At 43.1% G+C, this 11,045-nt stretch overlaps 1 protein-coding gene across 5 annotated transcripts; it reads right to left on the bottom strand.

Moving 5' to 3' along the window:
• Positions 1-9,205, bottom strand: HNRNPH1 (heterogeneous nuclear ribonucleoprotein H1). 5 transcript variants are annotated; one of them, XM_028092624.2, is made up of 14 exons: positions 9,129-9,205; positions 8,517-8,645; positions 7,061-7,216; positions 6,706-6,849; positions 5,015-5,153; positions 3,896-4,074; positions 3,740-3,811; positions 3,550-3,683; positions 3,261-3,396; positions 2,790-2,849; positions 2,609-2,698; positions 1,847-1,939; positions 1,336-1,385; positions 654-741 (listed from the first exon to the last, which is right to left on the bottom strand). In XM_028092624.2, the coding sequence occupies exons 2-13, from the start codon at positions 8,611-8,613 to the stop codon at positions 1,336-1,338; spliced, it is 1,350 nt and encodes a 449-aa protein (XP_027948425.1). In that variant the 5' UTR covers positions 8,614-8,645; positions 9,129-9,205; the 3' UTR covers positions 654-741. The 5 variants fall into 5 exon arrangements, with proteins under 5 accessions (XP_027948421.1, XP_027948424.1, XP_087879333.1 ...); XM_028092620.1 differs by lacking the exon at positions 1,336-1,385 and having other exon boundaries at positions 1-741; XM_028092626.2 differs by lacking the exon at positions 2,609-2,698 and having other exon boundaries at positions 2,760-2,849.
• Positions 9,206-11,045: the final 1,840 nt, after the last annotated feature.

Below are 11,045 nucleotides of genomic sequence, written 5' to 3'. Positions count from 1 at the left end.
TGCAGTTTTTAAAAGGAAGATTTATTTGACAAGTTTCACTTAGCGCAATACACCTAAAAGGAAATCACGATACAAGGGAAGATTTAAATCAAGGCCTCAGAATTTCATACAAACACCAAGACCAAAATCCTAACGTATGGTGTTGCGTCTCAAAGTCCCCCATTAACTTAAAAAAAAAAAAGCTTCAACTTACGTGCCTTAGGTTATTAAATGAAACTAGAATTAACAAACATGCCAAATGTGTTCACTTTTAATTGTAGACACAGCTCCTATATTGAGTTTTACAAAAAAGCATGTCTTTCAACATGCATCGCAACAGTGTTCAATGTAATGTGGTAGAAGAGCAACATTTAACATAATTCAACTGCTTTAACCTAAATACACTTGCTGCTTAAGTACATCCTACAATAGAACTAGAGAAAAGCTGAAAATTGTTTAACAGTTATAGTTTACTCCATTGTTACATCCTAGATGAATGTTTGTGTTCAAAAAATACTGAACCTTAAGTCTTTAAAACAATCCTGATTTCCACTTAAGAGTAAGCATCAATCACAAGCTTGTATTGCAAAACTGTTAAACTTTTTTAAAAAAACGTTGACCAAGAGTCAGTGATCAGGATCAGTTACATCCCCCATCCACCACTCATACTGGACATGCTAGACATCCCTCCCATTCCGTTCACGCCCAGAGATGCTCGGCTTCCACTACTGTAGTAGCTGCTGTTCACTGCGCCTTGGCTGCCTGCAGAGAGAGCAATGTGACAAGTCAGCAGAATCATCAGATCATCAGTCAAATAAAACAGAGCATTCCAAGAAAAAGTTTAAAAAGTATACGAGTACAAATGGCTGCTGTCCAAGTGGCGAGAAGCATGTTTGGGAAAGGGGACTCCCGACTCCAAACAAGTCTCAATTAACCCCTTTTCTCTGCAGTACCAACTTGCCAGACTCTTGCGCTACCATTTAATTGGATGCTTCAGGATCAACATAGAAAATTAAGTTTAAAGGAAAACTAGTGTTTTTCAAAAATTGCAAAAATTACTTGTTTTTAAAGCTAAGCAAGGCATTTTAAAAAAAAATTTACCATAAACATTCACAATATGTCCATCGAATGGCATGTATGAATAGGGAGGACGGGGGCAGTCTCTTGCTTTTCCTATTCATGGTGGGCAAGAAGTGAGACGACAAAAGTTGGGACTAAAGGCAACTCACTGTGCCCAAAATGGCAGCCTCCATGGAGTTAAGTCAGAGCCATTGACTGCTATAGAAATAGTGTTATTACAACATATCAGTATTTGCTATCGGGAATTTAAATTATATTTTTTGAGAAAATATTTACCTATGCAATGTTTGATTGAAAATCACTGGAGTTTTCCTGTAAAACTTGGTCTGCAAAAGGATTTTGTAGGGTAAGACTATAATACCAAAATCACCATTCTTTAGACCAATTGAAAAAAAATAAAAATAAAAACAATCCTAGGATAAAACTGACTAGTAAATACGGTCCTAAACCCAACCACCATTCTACTATTTAAATCCTCCCTCCATCTAAAATGGATTTAATGCTACCAAAAGACAGAAAAAAAAAAAAATCAACAGTTTAATTGTTTAATAAATGGAGGCAGATGTTTTCTGGCTCGACATTAGTCCAAGTTGCAATGACTAGTTTTAATTTACAGAACACTTCCCCCTCCCAATGATTGGTTCCAAAAATTAAACTATCAAGAACAAGTTACGTTTGGATCAAAAGCAAACATTAACCCACTTTCACCAAAAAGGAGCCTGCATATTCCCCCATCTAAAGAAACCTGCCCAAAACTTATTTCAAGTATATTAAAAAACACACTTACCATATCCACTCATGCTGCTCTGGCCGCCATAGCCGCCTCCATAACCACCACTCAGCTGCTGACTGGCTGGGCCGCCATAACTGGACTGGTTTGCTGTTAAGTTAAGAGAACATTAGGACCTTGTTCCGTATGTAATGTGGTACCTGGTGGTACCGGGCTTGTAATTCTAAATCTATGATTTTCCAGTCTTGATCTCGTATCACTATAACCCTCTGCCTCCTTCTACCTATTGCCTGTGACCAAACTACCTTTCTATCCATCGTTAAGAACTACACAAACAATTATAAACCCGAAGGCCAACAGTATGCACGTCAGCAGGACTAAATCCACATGATTCCATAAGTAGAGGCATTCTGAGAAGACCTTAGGATATTGCTTAACTGGATTTAGTGGGGTTTTCCCCCAATAATTTGAAATAGTAAGGTTATGTCATACACAGATTATCACTGAACACCTAATTATGCCCAACTAACCATGCCCAAAACTTTGACCTCGTGCTTCTAACTAGGTATTAATTTTAGAGTTCTACTTCATACTTAAGACAATTCAACTAGTTTCTGCAGTCCCCTCCCCCAAAACTAAAAACTAGTTATCTAAACAATTTTAACTCACAATGATTTAAATAAGCCAGACACAAAATTCAAATCACAATCTCTTTGCCTAACTTAATTATGCTAAACTCCTTAAAATATAACTTAACTTACATAATCGACTTATACAAGTATAAATGTTTTGGTTTTTAAAAAAACTAACGATATTTACACAAGCCCATGCCTCCCATCATTTGGCTACCATAAGCACCACCGCTTGCTCCTGCTGTAGAATTCAAGAAGAGTTCTACATATCTGTGTTCTGAAATGAGAGAAAAGGCATACAAGGTTAGCTTAAAAAAAGACACTAAAGTGATATTTACACAAACCCATGCCTCCTAGCATTTGGCTACCGTAAGCACCACCGCTTGCTCCCGCTGTAGAATTCAAGAAGAGTTCTACATATCTGTGTTCTGAAATGAGAGAAAAAAAGGTTTGAAAGTGTTTGTTGGTGAAAGAAAAAAGATAAGCACTTTAAGTTCTTAAACAAGTAGATGTGTGAACTTCAAATACTTTTGGTAAAAAAAATTCTAGCTGCTTCTCAGCTAATTACTCTGGTTTCAACCACCAGCCTTCTGATTTAAACATTCATCCAAATTGTTCTAAGTTTGTCAATTAAGGATATACTTCAAGACCACGTTACCACAAACCCCTTTTCAATCATACTAATTTTTAAAACCCACACGCTTTCTAAACACACACCATGGAACTAACCCATTACGGGAGAACAAATTTCTCATACATCCTTACTATTTCTCTATCACAAACGGTGGTCATTCAAAAATATGTTACAGAGACCCCAAAATACTTAAGACCACACTTACGCATATTTGCTTTGTCTTTTGACATAGCTGCCACAGCATCTTCATGAGTTGCAAACTCGACATCTGCTTCACCAGTTACTCTGCCATCAGGACCAATTTCAATATGTACTCTCACAGGATTGAGCGGTGAAAAAAACTAAATACAAGGTATTTCAGAGAACGAAGTCAAAGATCCACCATTACCAAAAAAAGCACAATTTAAACCCACTGGTTTCACTTAATTAGAATAAGAACCAAGTTTTTACTGCTATGCTGAACCAGACAACTCGTAAATTTATCCTACACTTACATTATAAATGTCATTCTCAGTAGCTCTGTAAGGTAATCCCCGCATGTGTACACAATGTCCTGTTGTGCTCTGGAAAGTAGAGCCACCATCCCCGTATCTGTGATCAGACATTCCTGAAAAACAGTAATTGAGGTCTAGATTTACAAGAGTGTAAGTATCCTTCAGCTGAGAAATTCAATTCTTACCTTACCTCTTCCAAATCTATCCGACCCAAATCCATAGCCATCATTATAGCCATTATAATCATCATAGCCTCCGTAACCTGAAAGACAGTTAAGGACAATCAACCAAATGAAAACAGTTACAGGAGGAACAGACCTTATGACGCCTGCACAGCCTCACGTACCTCCACCATAAGCACCACGCCTCATCCGTTCAAAGCCAGCCCCCCTGCCAATGCTGTTGTACCCTCTGCCAGCTCCAGGTCTGTCATAGGGACCTGGCCGCTGCATGGCCATCAGCTTTCGTGGTGGATCATAGTGAGTTCTAACTTCAGCACGACTGCTCTTAAAGATTTCAATATACCTAAAGCATTGTTCATGAGGGGAGGGGATGGGGAGGGGAGAGAAAACATTAGTCCATTTCATACAGGTATTTAGTTACACAAGAAAACAATGTAGTCATAGCCATGAAACTGACTAATATTTAAAGCCAGATTTCTTATATTTGCATAGGCAATGACCAGAAATTCACTCAATTGTAAGATTTAATGTAAAATTTATAGAGTAAAAGTCACTCCTCTGAGGCAGAGAGCCCAACCTTAGGGGTAGAGAGGAGTACTATAAATGTCTTAGGAGGGAAAGAATTCCACTCAACTTTCAACATTTCATGTCTTAAATCCGTTGGCAGCATGTATAGCAAGTGGGCTAAAAAGCCAGCCTCCACCAACAGTCTAGCCCACACTACACATTTCCTTTCGCCAATAATACCCCAGGCCTATGCTTTTAGTAGGAATCAGCATAGGTAAGCGCATGCTTCAATGAAAAATAGTCACAAGCAAAGAGAATAAAACCTTTTGTGACAATTTCTTGAAAGCTATGCTTATTAATACATATGCAGAATATTTATACAGCAAGAAAAAGTTTGTTGCATTTCAACTTTAAAAACAAGATCAGAAAGTATCACATTTTCTTATGGTAATATTAATTTACTAGGTGGGTGTTATTACAGCTAAAGCCAGGTTTGCATTAACATTTTTTTAAAGCCATAGTCTCTCAACTCTAGTGATTAGAATTAGGAATCTTACAATATTGTCAGGGAGATCAAATTAACTGGGGACAATTTTAAAACCTAAACTTTCATCTCAATGCATTATGGGACTTTAACACAGGAAATTTGAAAATTGTGGCAAAACATCAATCAATTGGGACTAGAAAATAGATTTCTTCCTTCTAAGCAGAGAGAATATGGATTTAATTGTTTACCATAAGAAAAGTGACAAATCCAACCAACCATCCATCCCCACCTGTGCCCTATTCTTTCCTTGTGTTTCTTTAGAGCCTTTTCAGCTATTTCCTGTGAAGCAAACTGCACGAAGGCCTCCCCCGTACTCCTCCCCTGGAAGTCCACCGGCAATGTTATCCCATTTGGCACGATTTCCAACCCTTCAACCCAAGGACAAATAACCCCAGTAGGGGGGCAATATTAACATCACAAGCCCAAAAATGATTCTTCTTATAGCTTTAAATAAACCAGAATTTTAACTTTAGGTGAACGGTATGCTTTCAACAAGTAACTCTTTACATATGCATTGTAATAATATGAAGTTCCATTATTATAAAGCATAACTCAATTCTTAACACACCCCATGGCATACTATGTAAAAGAAAAAAAAAAACAAAAAAAACAAAAACAAAACAAAAAACACTTGAACACAGGATGCATTAAGAATTCAACAATTAACACTCTAATCTATGCAAATTAATGTTGAGAATTACAGAAGAATTTAATAAAGTTTCAAGCATTAAATACAACAGTTACTAAACTTACAACACACCTTTTACCTCATTTTATATTTCAATGTTTTAAGTTAGTGGAACTTCAACTTTTTAAAAAAATTACACATTTAAACATTTTATATACAAATTGAAACATTGCTTAAGTCATATAATTGACAAACATACAATCTAAGCTTTTCAACAAACAACTGATCTACACAGCACAATCATGCACTCTTATGCTCTAACAGTAGTATGATTCACTTCTGGAAATTCCGTCTATGAAAAATCCTTTCCGTGGATACATTCCCAAGCTTACAAAAAGGGCTTAAAGCACTTTCCTAGAAGATATGAAATTATGTTCATATTTAACGTTGACAGAAAGCATTCAATTCTCACCAATTTAGACAAAAACAATCAAAACAGACTTGATTTCAAAAATTCTGGCAAAATATTAGGACTTGATAACATATCTAAGTCAAGATTTTAATACATACTACACTGAACCATGAAAGGATTTCTTGTTCTTAATTCCACTTTATCGCATCATGAATTATAGAAGTTACTTAAACATATTATCTAACATTCTGCTAAACATGCAATTTTATCAGCTCTTCAGCATAAAAACATTCAAATACTTTAGGCCCAAAACAATTTCAAAACACTTTCTGTATTTCAGATACTGAGACTACATTCGAACTACTCCTACATTAGACCGACTTTTAGTAAGTTTATATAATTCCCTGGCTAAACCAACCATAAAAGTGGTGTTTTTTCTTTTTCCACAAAGAGAATTAGACCATTAGAGACATTTCTGGGCCCATGACCCAAGGTGTCTTACCACATAGGCACTTGCCGTCAATTACAACCACCTAACTGATACTGATCTGACATTAAAGAATCTTACCTTTAACTTGGTACTTTGCTGAACAGCATTGTGAGGAAAGTAGTTAAGCTGTTGAGGACAATCCTCAAAGATCTACTCTGAAGAACTACAACTAAATATAGGCAAACTTAGCATTTTGGAAGGACTGAATTTCCACCTTTAAGATGGGCTTAAATTATTTGAAGGTCTCCAGGAAGAAGAAAACATTTAATTCATCTGCACATACTCACACCTGTTTAAGTATCTAAGCTACTGGACTTTAAGGTCTATTAAATCCCATGTTGCCAGAAGCTAGCCAGAACTCACTGCTCAGCATCAAACACAACTACATACCTGAGAAGAACTGAACAATTTCTTCCTTGCTACATCCAAAGGGGAGTCCTCTAAGCCGTACAAAGCCATCATTGGCCGTGTCAGGACTATTTGGACCAGTATGCTTCAACACCCAATCCATTTCAACGTTGTTTGACTTGAATACTGAAAGAGGTGCTTAGAATTAGTCAATTTTGGAAAGTTAGAGAACAAAGTTCAGACTTCCTGGGTCTTTAGATAATCTAGGAAGAGCTGCCATAAACTCCCTTAGATGACCATTTCCATGCGGTCAAATACCTAAAATTCAGAAGGGGTAAGATAGAGCTCTCTGTGTTTAATATTTTATTTACTGTTACTAGGGCAACATAAATCAAACCTTCAACATATCTGTGTCCCATAGTTTCTCTGTCTTTTTTCAGGGCCAATTTGACTTCATCTTCTGATTCAAGTTCAACAAAAGCCTCGCCACTCGGTCTGCCTTCTCTGGTGTAGATGAAACGAATACCTTGAGCCCCATTTTGAATTTTGCAGTCTGGAAAGAAAACAACCGTTAATACAGAATTTAAAACTAAAAAACCACCTCTGGGTGATACAGATGAAACGCCTGTGTATTACCCTACTACTAGGCAGAACTTCTGCAAAGCCTAGAATGACCCATAGTACCAATTCCCAGGGACACTTTCTAGTACTTAAGCACTTATCTTCCCCCAAACTTTCTTATTCTCTGGACACCTTCCCATTGCATCAAGAAAATCCAATAGTCAAAGCAATTTCTTAACAAAATTATCTCCAGGTCCTCTCCATTGAACATCCTTTGTAACCTCTCATAAACTGAGTCTGGACTCTGATTTTATGCCATTTTCTGAGTCTGGTTTCACGTTTCGGTCTGAGGCACTTGATAGCTTTACCTTACTGGCAGCCACATACAATTTCTCCTGCGAATCCAAATTGCAGGGCCAATACTCACCTAAAAGGGGATCAATGTTAGCAAGCTAAAATGCTCCAAGTTGCACAGCTGAAGCCAAACCCAGTCTTGCTCACTGCAAGGTGGCTTCCAGTGTACTTGGTTCTCGTTTTACAGGTCGTTTTCCGTTACCAATGCTAAATTCAGATAGTAGGTCAATCCTACAAGTGTCCTTCCAAAACCTGCAAATTTCTCCCAAATATATCTGTATCAGTCTGAACTCACACTAAGACCAAGGACATTTTGGTAGGAATTATTCAGGAAACCTGCATACTGGAAAAAAATCTACATAGGCAAGTGAACTTCCCTGGGCTTCAGTGTCCTCAACTGTAAAGTGAGCCAGATCAAGAACTAGATGAGCAAGAACTCTTCACAATTACCAAATCTTCATTAGGAAAATTTTCTGAAATTAAGAAGTGACATTTTAACTTTCTGAAGTGGAAAGCCCCGCTTCAAGGACATACCGAAATTGGAAATAAACGGTTTATTTTAAGGATTTGCAAAACGTATCGTTTGCCCAGCTAACTGGACAATTTTCTCAAGATGAGCGAAATCCCATTTATCATTTCGAAAAGACAGCCCTAGAAAGACTAGTGCTTAGAGTAAATGAAGATAAAACAACCCTCCAGAGGCCGCACTGCCCCCTTCCCCCTCTCGAGGGCTCGGAGGGCGGGCGGGGCTTTCGCAATTTCCATTGCGTAACAGCGGCCGGCCAGGCGCGAGCAGCCCAGCGGGAACGGCTTCCGCCCGCGCCCCACCAGGGGGCGCCCCGGGCCCGGCCCGCCCCGCCCCGGCACGCCCGCCTCCCGGCTCGGCCGGCCGGCCGGCCGTCCCCGACGGCGAACTCCCGCCTCCGCCTCAAACTCACCAGAAAAAAAACGCTGCACTTCGTCTGCCGAGCAAGACCAGGGCAAGCCCCGGACCTTCACCACGAATCCCTCTCCGCCTTCGGTGCCCAACATCATCGTCTCCTAGTTGGTCCTGGCGTCGAGACAGCCTGCAAGGCGGCGGACGAGCGTCAGACCCAGGAAATGATCAAATTAAACGGCCCTCCGCCCTCGAGGCGGCCGCCGGCCTGCGGGGCCCGAGTAAGAGCCGAGCCCGTGCGGACGCCCGAACCCCGGCGATTCCAACACTCACCACCCCTTCGGCCAGCACCCAGGCCCCCGAAGCCGCTCTGGACACCAGGTGCTATTGCCCCAAGCCGAGGGAGCCCTGGCCTAGCGCCAGCGTGGAGGCAAGGAAATGGCGGCGGCCGCTTCCGCTCCGCCTCCTCCGACATCTCACACAATAGAGTCGACGCGGCCTGCAGGCCTCGGCGGCCCCGCCGCTACTCGGCGAACTATTCCTGGCTCCAGGTGGCAGCCCGCACCTTGCCAGGGCCCCCCAGGCTCTACAGAGGTCTCGAGGCAAGCAATCCTCCCGAAAATGGCATCCTCGGGGGCCGCTAGGCGGCAAACACAGAGCCACAAACACTCACCTGAACACACGACTTCGGCGTGGCTGAGAAGAAATGGCCAGCAGGCGCCTGCGCAACCTAAATAAGGCCCTTTGAACAAGCTCTGCGCACGCGCAGCTAGGTGCCCGCACCGCCCCCTTGCGTCACACAGAGCTCAGACGCATGCGCAATTTCATGAGCCGGCCCCCACTCTAGCCAGCGCACTATTATGCGCATGCGTTTGGGGCTCCTTCCCCCTCCCACCTCTATAGACCCTTTGGGCTTTTTTGCGCCTGCGCCATCCCGCGTTTATTGAACTTGGAGCCTCCGCGGTTTACGATTTAGTTTCATGCGCATGCGTCTTCCTTCCAAACCGTTCAGTCGCCTTACCCGCCAGAGTGGGGGAGGGGAATGGCGGCAATCAATTCCCCGTAGGGACTGTATGTAAGGCAGTCCCGAGCTCTGGGTTGTGGTGAGGTGGCCGTGTTCCTACCCCTTCCCTAGCCTATTATCCGCGCCCCGGGCCGACCTGAAGGGACAGCCGCTTCCCTCCTTGGCGCCTCCTGTACCCCTTTTCTCTCTAGAGCCAGCCCATGACCACCTGGGTCTCTCCTGGGGGCTGCAACACCAGGAGCACGTCCGAGGCGTGTATGCCTCCACTCCCTTTACCTGCCACCGTCGGGCCTGGGGCCCGGGCCCGCGAGGGGTCCCCGTGCCCGTACCTCAGTCCTGTACCCCGCTTTTGCCCTAACGAACTCGCACCCCGCGCGACCCCAGCTGCGGCGCCCCGGGGTAGGCGGGCCCTGAACGCCACGGGGCGCTCGCACGAGAAGGGGTGGCCCGATGCCGCGTCCCGCTGAGCCTCGTGAGCGCCAGACTCCTCTCGTCTGAACCGGCTCAATTCTTCCAAAGCCAAGTTGTACCCATTTCCCAGGTGGAGACACTGGGAAAATGACCCCGGGTCTCCCCGTGTGCGCCTGTGGCACGAGATGAGTGAGGTTCGTGATTCCCACCAGCACTGCGGAAAACCGACCCGCCTGTCCTCTCTGGCTCCAGCCTGACGGACACAGGCCATAAACACGTTAACAATAAGGGAGCGTGGGAAAGTGAGTGCAGGCCTCTCCGAATGCAGCCACGGAAAGATGCGGGCGCAGCGTGTCCCTGCCGAAGTGCAATGGTCTGGAGTCCGAAAACAGTTTTGACGGGGTTGGGAAAACTAGAGAAAGACACCGATGGAGTAAAGAGTAACGGTGATCCTAGATAGGATCCCAGAGGTAGGGAAGGGCCCGATCTTGAAATGCTCTTGACCTGCCATTTAGGTCTTGGCAAGGGGGTTAACTCCAAGTGCAAGGGGAAGACAGTAGCGGGTCTTCAACAGGAAGCGCTAGGAGCTGTTTTTGTAAAGGAAAATTCAGTGGCTGGGAGGGAGAGAAGGACACAGAAGGAACAGGCAGGGTTAATAATGCTGCCTGCCCTCAGGTGAAAACAGAGCTAGACGAAATGGCATTTTGGCTGGAGTCACCAAGATATGGGACTCCCAAATCTTCCAGACAGTAGGTCTATCTCTGGGTGATTCAAAAGTAAGGAGAACACTTACTGCTTTTGGATGCTCTCTCCAGGATATCACAGACACCTCCCAGGAGGCTTCTTCTTCTTCTAATTTTTTGTTTTAATTGAGGTATAATTAACATTCAGAGGTGTCTTTTTAATAGGTTACAGCACTTGAGGGGCGCCTGGGTGGCTCAGTCGTTGAGCGTCTGCCTTCGGCTCGGGTCGTGGTCCCAGGGCCCTGCTCGGCGGGAAGCCTGCTTCTCCCTCCCCCACTCCTCCTGCTTGTGCTCCCTCACTCGCTGTATTTCTGTCAAATAAATAAATAAAATCCTTAAAAATAAAATAGGTTACAGCACTTGAGAGTTCTGGTCTTATTAAATGACCAAGGAACACTGGTTTATGATCGGA

Source organism: Eumetopias jubatus, unplaced genomic scaffold (assembly GCF_037043125.1).
Source record: "Eumetopias jubatus isolate StellerSeaLion01/CBP00866 unplaced genomic scaffold, mEumJub1_p1.0 scaffold_5, whole genome shotgun sequence".
Lineage (NCBI taxonomy): Eukaryota > Metazoa > Chordata > Mammalia > Carnivora > Otariidae > Eumetopias > Eumetopias jubatus.
This window is presented reverse-complemented; position numbering and strand designations above follow the sequence as displayed.